At 36.8% G+C, this 18,889-nt stretch overlaps 1 protein-coding gene across 1 annotated transcript; it reads right to left on the reverse strand.

The window, feature by feature from the left end:
* Window positions 1–772: 772 nt before the first annotated feature.
* LOC306856749 (coiled-coil domain-containing protein 120-like) lies at window positions 773–18,733 on the reverse strand. Its single transcript, XM_079396183.1, has 11 exons — window positions 18,503–18,733; window positions 9,182–9,296; window positions 8,994–9,098; window positions 8,580–8,710; window positions 5,585–5,692; window positions 5,383–5,503; window positions 4,275–4,331; window positions 3,993–4,149; window positions 3,796–3,897; window positions 1,573–2,604; window positions 773–968 (listed from the first exon to the last, which is right to left on the reverse strand). Exons 3-11 carry the CDS (start codon window positions 9,040–9,042, stop codon window positions 869–871), a joined length of 1,857 nt encoding a protein of 618 aa, XP_079252309.1. The 5' UTR covers window positions 9,043–9,098; window positions 9,182–9,296; window positions 18,503–18,733; the 3' UTR covers window positions 773–868.
* Window positions 18,734–18,889: the final 156 nt, after the last annotated feature.

The raw sequence follows: 18,889 nt of genomic DNA on the forward strand, positions 1-18,889 counted from the left end.
AATCGCTGCATTAGAGCTGCAAAGTTCATTTCGGAGTTCAGGCATAAGCTTGTTTGCATGTCTAACATAAGCCTTCCAAGTGAAAGCTCATCCTCACTTCAAGGTCCTCTATGTGAAATGCTTTTTAGTATACTCTTCATAGCTACATATAGATATATAGATATAAACAAACAGGTATGCAACACATTCACTGCTGTTATAGTACATTAAAACACGAGTTCATTAAACTCTTGAGTAGACTTGTATATAATTAAATGACTGTTAACCTGAAGTTACAAAATAGTAATTGAGAATATATACATTTTATAATCTATTTTATTCTCTGAAAAAAAAAAAAAAAATTATATCTAATATATATATCTATCTCAGGATGAAGTGGAGATGATATGATTACCTTTATATTTTGTTTTGAAAATATAAATACATTACAATAACATCCCAATAATACACACACGTATTATGGAGGAGGAAAAAAGCTCCTTGTAAACACTAGTTTACAATCAAGCGCTGTACTAGATCTATGACAGCCAACACACTGATCACTCGATTTCAGTTCTGTGCTGTTACAGGTGCCTCCTTATTAGCTGAACAATGTAGGGATGCAACAATATGCAGTATGATAATTGTACTTTTAAATAATGCTGAAATTTGAAAGTATAGTAAAATTATATATTTCTCCAATCAAATATTATTTTGTCCTGCTGTCATTGTTTGTGTGGCAGCATTTATGCTACAAAGGATGCATTCTTTCAGTTTTTTTTTTTTTAATTTTGAGCAATTGGACAAATGCATCCCTAAAACAAGGTGTCTTTTTGAATCAAATATTGCAACGTTGCATTGGAGGCCTTGGGGGGGTATAGGCTGCCGGTCAGACCAGTGTTCCAGGTGAAGGGGGCTCAGAGCCGGACTCTTTCTGAGTGCACCCCTCTAAGGGGAAAGGCTCTGGGTAGAGAGAGAGCTCTACGGACCTGCCATGGTGAAAAGAGAAGATGAAAATGTCACCACCAGAAATCATCTAACTAATTAGAAATAACTAAGCTAATTAAAAAAAAACCTACTCACTCCAAACTATTGCGTTATATATATATAAGGTTTTGGGTCAATAAGATTTTTTTAGGATGCCTTAAAGGATGCATTAAATTAATCAAAAAGTGACAGTAATGAAGACATTTACATTCACATTATTGCTGATTTTACTGTATTTTTGATCAAATAAATGCTACCTTTGTGAGCATAAGATGACAGCAACACAAAAACAAACATTCAAACATCTTGAGAACTGTAAAGCAGTCATGCAAGAAATAACGTTGTAATTTGTAAGTTTATTACTATTAATAATATTGATATTATTATTATTTTCATTAGCAGTATTATTACAACAACTACCAATAACAATAATAAGTATTTGTGGAAGGGTTTCCACACCATTTGTTCAATCCAAATTTTCATGACTAGCTATAGAAATGTTTTTAGGATAGATATTTGCATTGCTTTTCCAGTCTCACAAACTCTCTGATATTTTCAAGTTTTCCATAATCATGGTAAAGTGAAATAAAAATGTGGAAAGCTCACCTGGCATGCAAGGGGTGCCCATGAAATGAAGCTGACTGAGGTATTTGACGGTGCACAGAGTACAGTGGGTCGGCTGTGACAGACTGAGGCTGGTGCACGAGATGGTGAGTATGTGAGTGGCGCATGGAGAGTCCGTCGTGACCTTTGGCTGTAGTGGAATAACCTAAGGCGTTCCTCAGATACCAGTCCCGGAGTCCCTCCAGAGCCAGTGCCTTGTGCAGACTGCGGGTGGAGTCCTCAGGAGTGGGCAGAGAGAACTGAGGCACTCTGCGGCCGAACGCTGCAGCAGTGGACAGCTCTGTGTGGTGAGGGAGCAGGTTGGGAATAGAAGAAGTGGTGGATCCAGCGGAGGGATGTGATGAATCGTACGCGGAGAACAACACAGCGTCCTGTGGGTGCTGCTGTAAAGGGATGAAGGGTCCACAGGATTTCGTTCGTGTCACTTTGACCCGACGGGGTTCGGCCTCTTGACCCCGCAGCAGCATGGGACTATAGGAAGGTGGGGCGGCAGCCAGATGTATCTGCGAATGGGAGAAACCGTTGTAGTGCGGAGGGGTGCCCGATGGAGGAGAGGAGAAGTCCGGCCAGATGCGTCCTGCTGACTGGTTTTGTTGAGCCTGTGCAGGCCTCTTTTGCTGTTTGCCCCAAATGTAGTCAATTAGAATCTCATTGTAACCTGTTCCACTGCTTTGGCCGCCGAGAGAGGAGCGCATTCGACCCTGGTCTTTAAATCCCATCATCTGTCTCTCTGGGCTGCCTTGATAGAACTGACGGAGCTTCCCGTCCGTGAGGGACTCCGAGCTCTTGTATGGTCCAGCTCGGGGTGGCATGCCATTGCGAGGGGGACCGGGCTCAGGGAGACTCGAGCGGTCAAGTAACGCCTCTGAGCTGTTGCTACGACGAGCGCGGGAGCTGTAGGGGCAGCTGCGGCGCTCAGAAGAGGAGCCCTCCAAAGATGCCAATGGGACAAACTGAGGAACATCTGGACTTCCACACCACTGCTTCAGTGCAATACCACCAGACATCTCCGGCCTAGGAGGAGAATATAAGACGGTAAGAAGTTATAGTAGTAACAAGATTTTTTTTTAAAAATACATTTGGATCTAAAGTGGATTTACAGTGGTAATGTAGTAGAGATGACATTTGAGGGCAACATAAGTGCACTTCTGACATTAGGTCTGTTCCAAAAGGTAGACAACATAATTATGCTGTCTGCGAAGATATTTTATTTTGGCCAAATTACACTGAATTATCCTTTGCGGTAAAGCCAATCTAGGAAGGACAAAGGTGGAGTAAAAAAAAAATATATAAATATACTTGGCAACACTTTACAAAAAGCATTTATGCATAATGCATTATATAAGTAGTTTTAATACATTAATTATGCTTTGTAATGCACCTTATAATGCACTATGCACTTTAAATTTGGTTATAATTCTTTACAACAAGATATAATGTATTACAACACAAGTTATGATTAATTATGATGCATTATACCCTTTAATAATCCTTTATAATGTATTATACATAAAGACGTAGTAAGAAGTTGTAAAGAAGTAAAGTGTTACCATATACTTATTTCATTCTGTACTGAAAAGTATTGATAAAACAGTTTAATTTAAAAAAAATTATTCCCAATATTAGTGTATATTATGTTCAAAAGTTTTGGGTCAGTAATTAAAAAAAAATGCTTTTATTCAGAAAGGATGCTTTAAATTGATCAAAAGAGACATTTAGATATATATATAATATTACAAAACATTTCTATTTCAAACTGATGCTGTTCTTTTGAATTCTTTTAAATGCAATTCTTTAAAGAATTCCATAAAAGTGTATCATGGTTTCCACAAATATATTAAGCACCACAACTGTTTTCAACATTTATAATAAGAAATGTTTCTTAAGCAGCAAATCAGCATATTAGAATGATTTTTGAAGGATCATGTGACGCTGAAGACAGGAGTAATGACTTGGCATTGCCATCACAGGAATAATATGCATTAATATTTTTTGCTGTAACCTTAAATGTAATCTTGTTGAGCATAATATTTTAGCATAATGTTCCATAAAATAATATCAAACTATACTAGAATAATTTGTGCAGATTATTCTATTTTTGTGTAGCTGCCCATGTAAATGTAAGTTCGGATATCTATGTAGAAGTTGGAACCTCACTAGCCATAGTGTACATATAGCAGAAGAAATAGTCATGAAAGTCATTACCTCACATGAACGCTGATTGGTGCAGTGCGGGACAATAGCGGTGTGGCTGGAACACTTCTGCCCTCCACATTGGATGCACTTCTTGGAAGTGAGTGACTCGGGCTGAATGAACATTCACACATTCATAAGTTATAATTGTGGCGTAAACCTCACCCGTTTCGGCTGGCGGACACATCCCATCCTCCCCCTCTGCTCACCTCACAGAGCTTGAGGCTGAGTTGCGGCGAGTCCTCATCTCGTAGTAGATCTCCACAGGCGACAGCTTCCTACAGAGCCTACTGTCAGGACTGCCAGGGGCCAGCCGGGGGTGAGACAAGGAGCGATGCTCAGGTGCCACACTGGGAGACGAATCCTCTGTAAAACACAGTCGACAGGGTTGTATATCAAAATTACAGCCTGTCATAAACAGGCCAGTATGGTAAAAGAAATCAGAGTATTGAGATGTACTTTCTTTGTTTGCTAATGTTAAGAGGCCTCACCATTGTCATGTGATGTTGAGTCTGACATTGAACTGCTCTCTGACTTCACAGTTTCCTCTAAAAATTAAGGGGGAAAAAATTATAAAGTCAAATTAAAATAACTGCATGAAGATCAGATTTTTCCATGGCCTATAATATAATAAAATATTTGTATTTATTATTATCTAAATAGATATATTAATTTCTACATTTCATACACTTCTTGACTAACAGTTTTTTTTAAAGAAGTCTCTTATGCTCACCAAGGCTGCAATTATCTGAGCGAAAATACAGTAAAAACAGTTATTTTAATATATTTTTAAAATGTAATTTATTCAAAAGCCAAGTAATTTAGCAAAGCCATTTCTCCATTCTTCAGTGTCACCTGATCCAATGTCACCTGATAAAAACAGTTGTGCTGCTTAACATTTTTTGTGAACACTTTTTTTTCTGTAACTGTAAATGGGTAGTTGACAAAAACTGGACTGTGTCCGATGGTGTGACAGCAAAAATGTAGAAAAAAAAAAAAAAAACTTATCCAAATAACATGAGAAAAATGTTTCTTAATTCTTAGAGTTACAAATAGCATGAGAGAGGTTTATCTTCAATGTTAGAGGTTATTATTTTTAATCATTTTAATTTGATTATCCTTTACATTTTTCCATCACACCATAGGACACATTGATACGTCAACTACCCAAATATCTTTACTGGCCCTTGATTAATGTAATGCATTCTTGCCAAATTAAAGTATTATTTTCTTTAAAAAAAAAATCTATTTACTGACCCCAAACTTTTGAGCAGTGGCCACATTTTACAATAGAGTTTGGTATCAGTGATGTCAAACTTGGCACAATGTGTCTGAAGGAACATATTTTCGTAATCCAAATTCTTTCTGTGTGTAAGATTTTGTTTAAAACACATAATCAAGTCATATATAAATATCGAGGTCTGTCAACATGCCTCCATTGTCCTTGTGTCCAAGCAGTGGCAACGGTCTTGGATAATGGAGGGAAATGACTCATTTACCATGCACTTCCTATAGAGCCATTTTCAACGTATGCACTTTTCTTTTTTACCAAATTACTAATGTTTACCAGAAATTGGTGCTTTTGTGTCTGTATGTTACCTGTGTGGCATCCCCGATGAACAGTCCTCTTACTGTGCAATGCATTTTTATCAGAATCAATGCTCCGGCGCAGGGCACCACTGAAGAGAGCCTTCATTTGCCGTCGCTGACCTGGGTCATCCTACATGGAAGACACATATGGTTGTTATAGTATAAAACTGATAGGAGAATCCTTTTATTAACTTTCAGCAAACAAACTCACCTCTCCTTTTGAGGTAACATGAGGGGCCAGGCCAGCTCGGCGCTGAACAAAGGGAGGTCTTTCCCCTCCTTCTAAAGGAAAATCCTGTGGAAACTTCCCTGTGAGCTCCTGTATAGACATTTAACCTGTTACCCTGCGCCCCTATTTTTGAGCATTTTGTAAAAAACGATATAACCAAATAAAAATGTCTGTAGCTCTTGAACCCTAAGGTCTATATTTAAAAATCTGGTGTTGTTTGAAACTAGACACTTGATCCTTTGTTACTCTAGAGTCATAATAACTCAAAATTAGTATAGCAATAGAGTAAAACAAGGTAAAATATACATGAAATTGACTCGCGATATGTTTTAATGAAGCTCACTAAGGGAAAAATGGATGAGACTTTCATGCCAAAGGCCTGAAAACACCATAAAGATAAAGCTGAACATCTGACCATGTTTTGATTCAAATTTGAGGATGATACTCCCAAAAATGTAGTTTCTGTAAGCTTTTATTTAAAAAAAATCTAGGCGTCCTTTCAAAAAAGCCATTTGGAGACCCCAAATAGACACTTTGTAAACAAATGTCCAAATGAGTCAAAACTACATAATACATATATGTATATCAATTCAGAACTGCTCTGCCCACCAAAACACACAATAAAAAACTATTTCTGAACAGCATTTGTAGTGCTGACTCATTTAGTCATTTGGTTAGTCTACAAATGGCATTTTTGAAAAAAAACGCCTAAATATTTCCTGAAATAAAATATGAAATAATAAATTTTTTATAGGTAAAGACTTACAGAAAGTACATCTTTATGGTATTTCATTTCAAGAAAAGCTTTGGAAAAGTCATTTGGATATTTTATTTCAAGAAAAGTCTAGGAATCCTTTCAAAAATGCTATTTAGAGACTCCATAAGACACTGCATACTACATATGTATATCAATTCAGAACTGCTCTACCAATGAAACCACAAAAAAACACAAAACTATTTCAGAATTTGAACATAACTAAACAGTCTTTATTCTGAACAATTCCAATAATGAAAACAGTGAACCAAAACAGATTTGATCATTTTTGAACTAGTGAAAACACAAAACATGCAAAATACATTGTTTTTACAACATTTGTATTTTTTATTTATTTTATATGGTGAATATTATGAATATTACTATTTTACTAATATAGTAATAGATTACTATTACTAATATTACTAAATAATAATAAAAAAAAACTATTTACAGTATTTACAGTGGAGGAAGACGCTCTAGCAGCCACTAAAATGGTTTTTTTTCTGACCATCTGGATTCACCAGACCTCTGAAAAGACAGGGAAGAGTGAGAGAAAAAGAGTGAGAAAGTGTGTAAGCAAAACAAATCAAACTTGCAACACTGTTTACATTTTGTACACACACACACACACACGCGCGCGCACGCACACACACACAATAACCGGGACATACCCACAAACAAACACACCCACCCACCCACACGAACAAAACTCATGTAATCCCCTCATATTATCCCTCTCCGTTGTCATTTTTAGAATCTAAAACAGCTAACATGAAACAAAAGCTGCAAATACATGATAAAGACACATAAACATTCAAGAGGAGGGTGGAGACACTTACGTGCTAATGCTATCCACGCTTCCCAGCGATCTCCAGCGATCTCAGCGCGTATTCGGCTACTAAATTAGCCATTTTTCTCCCCACGTCCTCCAAAACACCACCAAACGCCACAGAAACACTTCTCAAGTCGAAGATCCACGATGGAGAGATTCAGATGTGAGCTTTGGACAACATCTGTTCGCTGATAGCCAGTCTGTGTAGCGCTGCGACGCCATTATCTGTACGCTTCATGCGTAACCCGAGAGCGCACGAAAACACACGGACAATACGCCGAGCTATTCTCTAAACAATCTTACGTAAACTATTCAAACTGTCAATCACTTTAAACGTCCTTGTGGTTGGCTAACACTTCCATCCATCAAAACTGTGCTGGCGAGGCATTGGCTGGGTTCAAACACCCCTATTGTGATGTGTCCGGATTGACACCTCGCTGACCCATTCACGGACGCGCTTACTGTCCCGGGTTATAACAGCTCCTGCGATTGAAGGAGAGAGACGAGGGAGGGCTATTCTTACTCGGAAGAGACGATTCTGCTGGAAATAGATGGCGTTTCAAAGCTGGAATACGAATTATAATCGATATTTATTGGAAAATGGACGCTATCGATACCTATAACTCGAATCGCTTATGTAAACAAAGGAGGATCTATCGTGTTTTCCCCTATTTTTTCGTTGTTTTGGATTAAAAAGTGGATGCATTTTGAAGAGTGGACCCTTCTCTTGAAATGTATGCTGGTGTGTCTTGGAATAGTCTGAGCTGACCAGCGCTATTGGCGATCAAACGTGAGTACTGCGGTTCGCTTTGTTCATTTTAAATGGCCGGTCTTTCAGCATTTCTGTTAACCCTTTCCTCTCTGGTGTATTGATTTCAAAAACAAGCTCACATCGTTAATCTTGAGTGTTTTAGCTTTCAAATGATATATAGTTAATGATAATTGATTGAATATTGTTCTAAAACAAAGGTAATAAAAAGTCCGACCACGCCCGACCACGCCCTTCCGGCCCGCCCGCGGGCCGATGCGGGTTAACAGGTTAAAGCTTTTACTGGAAATGACACAATGTTTGATGGCATTCATTAAAACAGATGGTTCTAATAAGTACACCCTTCTTTCGAAAAACACAACTTAATAACAAACAGTTCCTCACATCAATGCAACCCTAAAACCAACACTCACACATCAAATGAGAGAATTCATTTTCAAAACAGAGAGAAAAAAATAAAAATAAATCATGTAGCCCAAGAAACTTTGTGAAACAGCTGGGTGCACATTTTCTTTGCTGCTGAAGTCAGCATTTTGCATTTGTTTTTTTAAGAGAACAATATTTTATAGCGACTGCCTAGAAGTAAAATACTGTCTCAAAGTTTAATAAACCATCTCACCGCCTCCAGAAGACACACTTGTCGCAGCTCTCCGAGACGACTGTTCAAAAGGCTCTGCAGACTCTGCTTTCTCTCCTGCAGCTCTGAGATTCGCTCTGCTTGCAGCTTGCTGTCCTGGCAGCCCTGGACGTCTGTGCATGAGCATGATGTGCATTAGACAGAAAGCCAAAGTTAAAATTATTTTTACACTGCCATTGTTCACATGTCTGTTATTTTTTATCAAATAAATGCAGGTTTGGTGAGCATAAGAGACAAAAACTAAAATCTTACATATTAAAACGAATATAAAAAAAACAATTTGTTGGTAAAACTGAGCATGCAAAATTAAATATCCAATATCAACCAGCACAAAAAATCTATAGCATATACTGTGCTTCCATACTCCATTATCAATAAGAAAATATGGATGCTCACCTGGAGCCCCTAAGCCCATGGCAGTGATCAGGTGACCTTTGACCTCCATAGAATGGATTTGAGGAAGTCTAGTGAAGTCTTTAGCTCCCAATTAACCCTCCACTTCTGCAGACAAAGAATGTAGAGCTAATGCATATGGAATAATTTGAGCAACAAATGAACAGACTGACATGAGAACCTCCAATCACCTTGTAGTTTGAGTCACATGAGGCATGTCATTCAGGGCTGGGGCACACAATGCTACAGTATCCCAATGGCCTGCAGGGGGAGCCACTGTCCGGCTTCTCAATTTACTGCTGAGCCCTTAGCAGTGAGGAAAAATCATATATGCTTGTTATACACACATTAAAAACGTCTATATGTTCCTGCTGGCTGTAAAACAGTCCTCTACATTATGGCTTATATAAAAGTTCAAAGATTTGTTCTGCCACAAAACTCAATTTGAAGACATCAGACTACATTGACTTAAGAGGCAAACAAACAGCACTATCAAAATGAATAAAAAATGGTGATCATTTCCATACTTAAATTGCTGGTGTGCCTTTAAATCATTTATTAAACAGCTACCTCTCTTCTTACTTTCTGGAAGTTATGTCATGTGAGAGTGTGAAAGTAAGAGCTCATATCAGGTCATTGTGGCAACCTAGGTTACCCAACAAGTGATTCAAATCTGGGTTTGCAGTTTACTGTGACTTTAAAATATTTGACTCAATAACTCATACTCATGTAAATGAACAACAATTCATAAAACTAAACATAAGCACAGCGTAATTTCACCTATATGGCGTTGGCTATGCTAAAATTTACATTAACAATTAAAATTCTAATCACATTTAATTGTTTAAGATCATTAATGACTTAAAAAAAAATCCTATTAATTTTGTCATAAAACATTATTTGCAGGTTAAATTTAAAATCTTGATTCTTGACTAGATTTCAGATTCCAGTGCATTTACTGGCATAAATTTTAAACATTTAATAATTAATATTATTAATTTAACAATTAATATTATTAAACAATTAATAATATTAATTTAAATTAATATTAATTTTAATTAATTTTAAAAATAAAAACCCTGCAAATTTAAAATCACTTTGGATCCACGGTACTTCCACAAACAAGAAAGAAATTAATTAAAATGCCAAATGCTGCAAAACTGTTCATGAATCATTCTTATGGTATAAAGGCTGCTGGCAAATCTTGGACATAAGCAGGATGTATTTTTGTTTGTGAGGAAGTGGCGTGGGTCATGTGGTACGATGGGTGGCTGGGAACGCACCCAACAACAAAACGAGACATAAAACCACCATGTGCAGGGTAAACAGACAACAATGAACAGCAAGTATAAGGAGGAGTATAAATAAATGAGGCAAAATATTCAAAACAAGAAGCTCTCAAAATTCATATAGGAGCAAATGAGATTCTTCAAAGCACTACAAGCACATCTGGTGGACACATGCTAAGAGATATTGCACACCTCAACTCTTGTAGAGATCTGGCAGAGAGCATGATGGAAGGAGAGAGGGGAGGATAAATGCTCAGAGATCAAAACCTGACTCAGAGAGAACGGTGTGAGATATATAAACAAGGGATTCATAGGAATTTGATGACAAAGCATCCAATGTCCTGGGACAAATCATGTGCAAGAGATAAACTGTGAGAAAGGAAAAGCATGAGAGCCAGAGATCCATATACAGACCACTGCACTTGAAGCAGTGCATGATACTAGATAACAGTGTCTCTTAAAGAAAAAAGTAAATAAATATATAAACTCAAATGCAATTTTTAAGCTTAGAGAAACATAGGACCATCTCTGCAAAATAAGTTTAATAATAACAATTCCATGAAATATAGGTCTGAAACATTAAAGGTGAATAATAATAATAATTCAACATTTGGCCCAGTGTCTGTTCCATGCACTGATAAATCACACTTATGCTGTTGTTTATGCATTTATAAAACTGTCAGTTTTTATATTCTTGGGCCTGTGCAATAATAATAAAATTTGATGTTTAATTCCAAGGACATTTGTTACTTTTGTACAGTGTAGGGTTGCCAGTTCTTCTCACATGTACAGTAAAACCTGGTTCCTGAAGCAGAAAGAAATAGCTACTGTCTCAAAGGGTTAAATTTGCCAAAAATGTAGAACTTTCACAAACGGAGTTGTTAAGCAGACAGTCACCATTCACTTCACATTCAAGTGGATGGTGAAAGTAGCTGTAAACTTCTGCCCAACATTTTATTTGGTGTTTAGTGGATAAAATAGAAATAGTTACAGAAGTTTTCAACAATACATGTATTTCAATTTCATGTCTATAAAGTCTATATAATATATATAACAATTTCAAGTCTACATTTCATTTTTTTTGTATTTGACAGACGACTATGTCTCAAAACGACTGCTTTGTGTGACTGTTTCTGCAACAACACACATGAATCGACATGTTAATAACAGCTGTGGCAGGTGAGACTGCATACACAGCTCTAACTCCAATCATTTCAGAAACATCCATGCCTGTAAAACGACTTTCTGAATAAATAACAACTTACAATTATTTCTTTCTGAAAAAGCGATGTGAATATAAATTTTATTTGGTTGTGATTTTACAGATTTTATCACCAACTAACTAAACAGCAAACAGGAGTCAAACGAGTCAAAATCTTCTTATTAACTCTGTAACATTTTAAGCATTTTTATAACGTATGACACGCTTGCGAGGCTGGAAAAAACTTTTTGCTTCATGGACTTACCTTGACCAAATTAAGTCACTGAGAAAATATCCACAAAAGGCAGGCTTATTTTATTACGTGTCCGATTTCGCTAACATGTTACTCTTGAAGTTGTCTCTTATGCACGAACTGAAAGGCAACAAGGACGAAACCATCTACACGCGGTGGCGGGGGTTAACCACTGATAAAATGGCTGGAAAATATTAAACGTTCACAATTTTAAATAAGTAATAAGATGTTGTTATTTTTCCAGACAATTCTAATGTATTTAAGCCGCCGTTTTAATCTCCATACTGGTGATATAAGTACAGATTATCCATGCAAGTTCTTTCAATGGTTTCGTCTGGAAAGCGGACAGGTGAGGCTGTGGCGTCCGTAACAACCATCTACGTCACAGACAGGAATGATTTACTCTCATTGCAGTACTTGAAAATGTATGGCAAACTATTCCTTTTATATTTTAAAGTAGAAGAGGTTTATCTAACACGTGTTAAGTTAGCTGCTAAATTAGTAGGAAGTCTTATTCGCGATTGTCTATTTAAAGGGACAGCACACCCAAGAAGATAATTCTGTCACCATTTACTCACCTCTTGTGGCTCCAAATCTATATGACTTTCTTCTGCAGAACACAAAAGATTTTCTGAAGAACTGCATGGAAAAAGACCATGATACTGAATCTTGAATGAAGATGCCAAGTCTCAAAAAGGACAAAATTACTATAAAAATGCATTAAAAATAGACTATTGATATGGTTTAGAAGAAATAGATATGCAGATACTTTTATGTATACGGTTTAGTAATTGTCCTTTTTAGAGCTTGACATTTTTAGTCATCATTAATTCTCAAAAAGACCAGTGCAGTCTTCATGATTTCTCATTTTGTCTTCCTGGACTAAAATTATGCCATTGGTTTTGAACGACCTGAGGGTGAGTAAATGATGACTGAATTTTTTAACTATTCTTTTAAGTCAATAGTCATGTGGTCAAACAAACGTTAAGTGTCAGCAGTGTTACTTAGCAATTTACTGACCTCTGCATGCAGCATTCCTGAAAATGAGGTGAAAATGTTATTAAAGAGTCGACCAAAGAAAATCTAAAACATAAAGTCCCGGTTTCACAGACAGGGTTTAGACTAAACCAGGATTAGGCCATAGTTCAATTAGGACATTTGAGTAATTTATTTATAAACATGCCTTATTAAAAACATTACCTGTGTGCATCTTGAGACAAAACAAAGGCACTGATATATTAAAAGATCAATCAATGCAAGTTTCTTTCAGTTGAAACAGCTCAGACGTACATTTTAGTCGTGGACTAGGCTTAAGCCTTGTCTGTGAAACCGCGGGAATATGAGTTTATAGGCTTTCAAGCACTAAAAAATGACATATTGAACACCTCTATCTGCTAACTGCATTTGTTATTTTATTGCTAAAGGAATGGTTAAAATGGTTGGTGGCTAATTCGTATGAATTTGTACAATCTCATTTATACGTTTTCGTACAATCTGCTTATACCCCACTGACACATATAGGTTTAAGTGTTGACCTTCATTGTACATTTCTGTACAAAGCATTATACATATGCAAAATCGCCACTTCGTAAAATACTTGTAGATATGTTTTGTCGTAAGATTGAGTTTTTAAAGGATGCTACAACACTATCATACTCAATGACTTGAGCAGGATGACACCAACTGACTATGAACAGGCAGCCTAGAAATTTATGACACTTTTCCTGCACATGAGAGCATGGTGAATTGGCATAGAAGAGGGACCTGATGCTATTTGCAACAATGAGACCTGATTGTAGAAATTGGAGGGGCTGAGATTAGCGCTTGGGGGAGAAGTGCTTTCTCAAAGCAGACAAAGGCAATTCCAAGGACTTGTCATGACCTGTCTCTCATTTGCACTGACCTGTTTTAGCACACCTACAGGGCTCTAGCACACAAAGAAATTGAGGATTACTGCTTGGAGATTACACCGCTTCTTGCTTTCTGTCTTGCTCTGGCCATTGCATCACGTCTGAGTTCAAAATACAACAGAGATGCAAAGAAGAGCATTTCTGGGTCATTATAGTTAAAGGCCAGACCGATAAAAGAGGCCTGTTGGCTCAATATAATAATATATAGCTCCTTCTTCTGAGGCACGAAGCAAGTGTGACCAGCAGTGACCCTCCCTCCTTGTATCTGATTCTCAAGAACAACCAGCTGCTGTCCTGCTAACCTCTACTCTGTTTCGCTTTGATCTCTGCAGGTTACAGGGGTCAAACTACAACCACTATGTTCAAACAATTTCAGCAGCTACCGAATCAAGAACCTGCCCTCTTAAGCTCTTGATGCTTAGTGTTATCATGTGTTCTGCTCAGTAAAATACTCCATCCTAACAGTCATCCTCTAGAAATATGTAATAAGTATCTTGCTCTTCATATAATGGTAAGGTAACATTATGACCATGTCACTGTGCCCATTAATATGTCAATGTCACGTATCAATGTGTCATGTATCATGTCACATTTTTAATCCAAATTCTTATTTATTTTCACTAGGAGTGGAAAAAATGCAAAATAGGATAATAAATAATTTTATATAAAGAGATAAAAAAAAATTATGTTTCAACTGTTTTTGCCAAAAGCTTCAAAACAATATTGGACCCCATTGACAACCTAGTTGTTTCATTGTAACAACTAATAAACATTAAAACATTTCTCAAAATATCTTCTTTTGTGTTCCACAAAAGACACAACATCATACAGGTTATAAACTATATAGTTTTTAGTTATTTTAGTATTATTTACATACTATTTTACAACCCGAATTCCGGAAATGTTGGGATGTTTTTTTAAATTTGAATAAAATGAAAACTAAAAGAATTTCAAATCACATGAGCCAATATTGTATTCACAAGAGAGCATAGATAACATAACAAATGTTTAAACTGAGGAACTTTACAATTTTATGCACAAAATTAGCTCATTTCAAATTTGATGCCTGCTACAGGTCTTAAAATAGTTGGGACGGGGGCATGTTTACCATGGTGTACCATCTCCTCTTCTTTTTAAAACAGTTTGAAGACATCTGGGCATCGAGGTTATGCGTTTCTGGAGTTTTGGTGTTGGAATTTGGTCCCATTCTTGCTGCCTGATATAGGTTTCCAGCTGCTGAAGAGTTTGTGGTCGTCTTTGATGTATTTTTTGTTTAATGATGCACCAAATGTTCTCTATAGGTGAAATATCAGGACTGCAGGCAGGTCAATTCAGCACCCGGACTCTTCTACTATGAAGCCGTGCTGTTGTAATAGCTGCAGGATGTGGTTTAGCATTGTCCTGCTGAAATAGACATAGTCTGGAGGGAAGCATATGTTGCTCTAAAACCTTTATACCTTTCAGCATTCATAGTGCCTTCCAAAACATGCAAGCTGCCCATACCGTATGCACTTATGCACCCCCATACCATCAGAGATGCTGGCTTTTGAACTAAACGCTGATAACATGCTGGAAGGTCTCCCTCCTCTTTAGCCTGGAGGACACTACGTCTGTGATTTCCAACAAGAATATCAAATTTGGACTCATCTGACCCTAGAACACTTTTCCACTTTGAAACAGTTCATTTTATATGAGACTTGGCCCACAGGACACGACGGCGCTTATGGACCATGTTCACATATGGCTTCCTTTTTGCATGATCGAGCTTTATTTGGCATCTGCAGATGGCACGCCGGATTGTGTTTACCGACAGTGGTTTCTGGAAGTATTCCTGGGCCCATTTAGTAATGTCAATGACAGAATCATGCCGATGAGTGATGCAGTGTCGTCTGAGGGCCCGAAGACGGGCATCCAACAAAGGTCTTCGGCCTTACAGACCTGATGTCAATTAACTTAATTAGTTGCTAGATGCTTTCCCAGATGAATCTTTTCAAAATTTCTTTCTTTTTCAGCCCTTTGTTGCCCCCATGCCAACTTTTTTGAGACCTGTAGCAGGCATCAAATTTGAAATGAGCTCATTTAGAGGATAAAAGTGTAAAATTTCTCAGTTTAAACATTTCTGGAATTTGGGTTATAGTATTTAATAATATTTTGAATTTGCTTTTATTTTTATATTTTTATTTTTCATTTTAATTTAAGTTTTAGTAATGTTAGTTTCAATTAACAAAACAGCATTTTAATAGTTTTCATTTTAGATTTAATTAACAATACCAACACTGATTTTACAAAGAATACTAGTTTTCTGGAATGTTTTGGAATGTCTGGTCATGCTTAACTGTGTGCTGTAAAAAAGGGAAAAACAACTTTTAATGTGTTCATGAAGTGAGCAGAATTCGACTACAGAATATCAGAGGCTACAAAACCCAACAAAAAGTGAAATCTCTCCTTGAATAGTAGAATAGCAGTTTAAATTTGTGTTATTCCTGCCTGAGTAATTGCTCAACTCCTCTTTCTTGTCCACCCAAAGACAAAATCCTTTCCATGTTTTCTTTACTACTGGATAAACAAAGACAAAACAGACAGTCAGCAACAAAGCTGACCACGGCTTGGCAACACTGTGGTAAATCCCTCTGTGAAAACACGTACATTTCACAGCCTAGCCAAGAATGAGACAGTGTTTTGCCACCTCAGACCCTGTCCTGGGGTGAGCTGGACAGATAACAGAAAGCCATTTGTTTGGACACAAACACTCACACCCTGCACTATAATTTGTGGTCATGACTCAAGCCTTTAAAGGTATCGTTAATCCAAAAATGAAAAATCTGTCACTCTGTCATTCCAAACCTGTGTGGAACATAAAAAAGATGCTTTAAATAATGTTTCAGTGTTGTCTTGGTCAATACAATGGAAGTCGTGGCATTTATTATCCCTTTAAGCATTTAGCTGTGCTATATTATCACTCCAAAATATTGCAAACGAGACAAGAGTGAAAAAATAACAAGCTAAACAGATGTTACCCCGAGTCTTTAGTGCCTGCTTGTGTGCACATGGTAACAACATCAAGTCACAATTAAACTCTTTATTGCCAGTGCGCCCTGGAGAAGGAGGAGCTCAAAAACTGAAGAGATCTGCTGAAAATACACTCTTGACAGTGCTAGATGGAGCAAGAAATCTGTGCTTTGCAAAGCGGAGTGACTCAGAGTCTAGACACTTCAAACCACACTCACCAACCTCAGCTAGCAATGAACATAGTGGGACATGATTGAGAGAGTTTCAGTTATAGAAGTGCAGTTCATTATGTGCCATGATAGGCAAAATGTAAATATCTCATTTAAATGAATGGGCAATTTTGTTTATTGTCATACAAATGAATCATTATGACATAGGCGGGATGAAATAAACCACATGACATAAATGCCACACCAACCCTTGTCAAATTTGTGCTGTATGTCTGCAGGTCAAGTATTGTTCCCTAACAAACGATTAAAATTAGTTTTGTTAATTGAAATAAAGCGGGGCTGCAAAACGATGTATATATAAATATATATAAACACACACATTTATGTATATATTTTTTAAAAATTGTGTGTATATATATATATATACACATACACACTTGTATATAATTTATATTATATAAATATTTTATATATAAATCTAACATATTTTCCCTAAATATATACATGCGTGTATTTTTATATACATAATAAATATACACAGTACACACACATATAGTATGTAAACAAACTATGTTGAATGCAATTAATCGGGATAAAAATTATAAAGTAATAAAAATGTCAAAAATGCATAACAAATTTACTAAAACTTTAAAATAAAAATAAAAATAAATAAATAAAAAAGCTATGATAGTATAGCTAAGACAGTGGTGCATTGAATACCATGGTACTTTTTGCAAGTGTAATCATCGTCTTTGTTTAAGAAGTACATCAAATATTGTTATAGCCCTGCAAATGAGTGTGCAATTAAAATGCTGCAATGGTGGTAATGAAATGGATCTATTTATGCTTTATAGCTGGATAAAAAAATCATGACTAGCAGTTGACAACTTAATATAAAGTTATAACAGTTAATTGTTCTTTCTATTGTCTATTAGTAGATTTATAGACAAAAAATATTTGAGAATTATAAGACGATGGTGAACGATTCGGTATTTCTAAAGAATCGATTAAGTGACTCACTCGAGACGCACAACATGAATTCGTAATAGCTAGCATACTTCATATCGTTATGAAAGGATGAAATAGTAAGAAATAGTAAAACGATGCTATTCCGAATTCAGACTTGTGGCCACCGACTGGCGATGTAACCTGTGGAAAGGGTCACTGGATGAATCTTTTAAGTAACTGATTCAAAAGATTCGAATCACTGAAATGAATCAAACTGAGACACAAGCCAGGATACGTACGTAGTATCGCATTATTGATCAAAGTGGCTTATCCGAGAAAACACATGCGTTTACACACGACACATTTACTGTTAATCAAGTCAAGCAGACAAATAACAGGTGTGACTGTTTTGCATCATTAATCAATCCATTGCATAGCAACATGCCACGAGAGATCCCATTGAAAGCCACGCGTGACGCTTTCATCAGCAAGATCAGTTTTCAATGACAGGATATTTTCTAAAAAACATTCATCACAACACCAAAAATGTCCTAGAAATCTAACAGGGAAGCTGGCAGATTTTTTTCCCCATGCGTCCCTGCATTTTAGGTAGCATCCAACCCATATATAAATCTAGTGCTGTTCATTTTTCATATATTACTCCCATTAAAGACTGCCCGTTTAAGAAAACGCGACATTTAAGAGAAGATATCATGAGAAATGCACACGGACCTGCGATGCCAATTAATATTCATCTGCGGCTCTCCTGAGTCACATCTTGCAGATCACATCCTCCACTTAATGCAAAACGCGTACAGGGTCCCTGCATCGCGCCAGCACGATGATATTATAACATCTCTCAAATTTCAGTTTTCATCCCAGTTATCAACTGTAAAGCGCTGTCACACCTCTGGCACAAGACTGGCAAACAGGGAAGAGCAACACGCATCCACTTGTCTGATTAACTCTTTCAGTCTCGCCTATTTATATAGACCCAACTGACAAACTACACACACTATGTCTAAACTGAGGTTTGCATTGCTTTCAAGGATGATAATAATCTGTTTGCAACGAGAAAAAAAAAGCAGATTGACTAGTGAACAAATGAGCATTTAATAA

This window comes from Barbus barbus, assembly GCF_936440315.1.
Source record: "Barbus barbus genome assembly, chromosome: 37".
Taxonomy (NCBI): domain Eukaryota; kingdom Metazoa; phylum Chordata; class Actinopteri; order Cypriniformes; family Cyprinidae; genus Barbus; species Barbus barbus.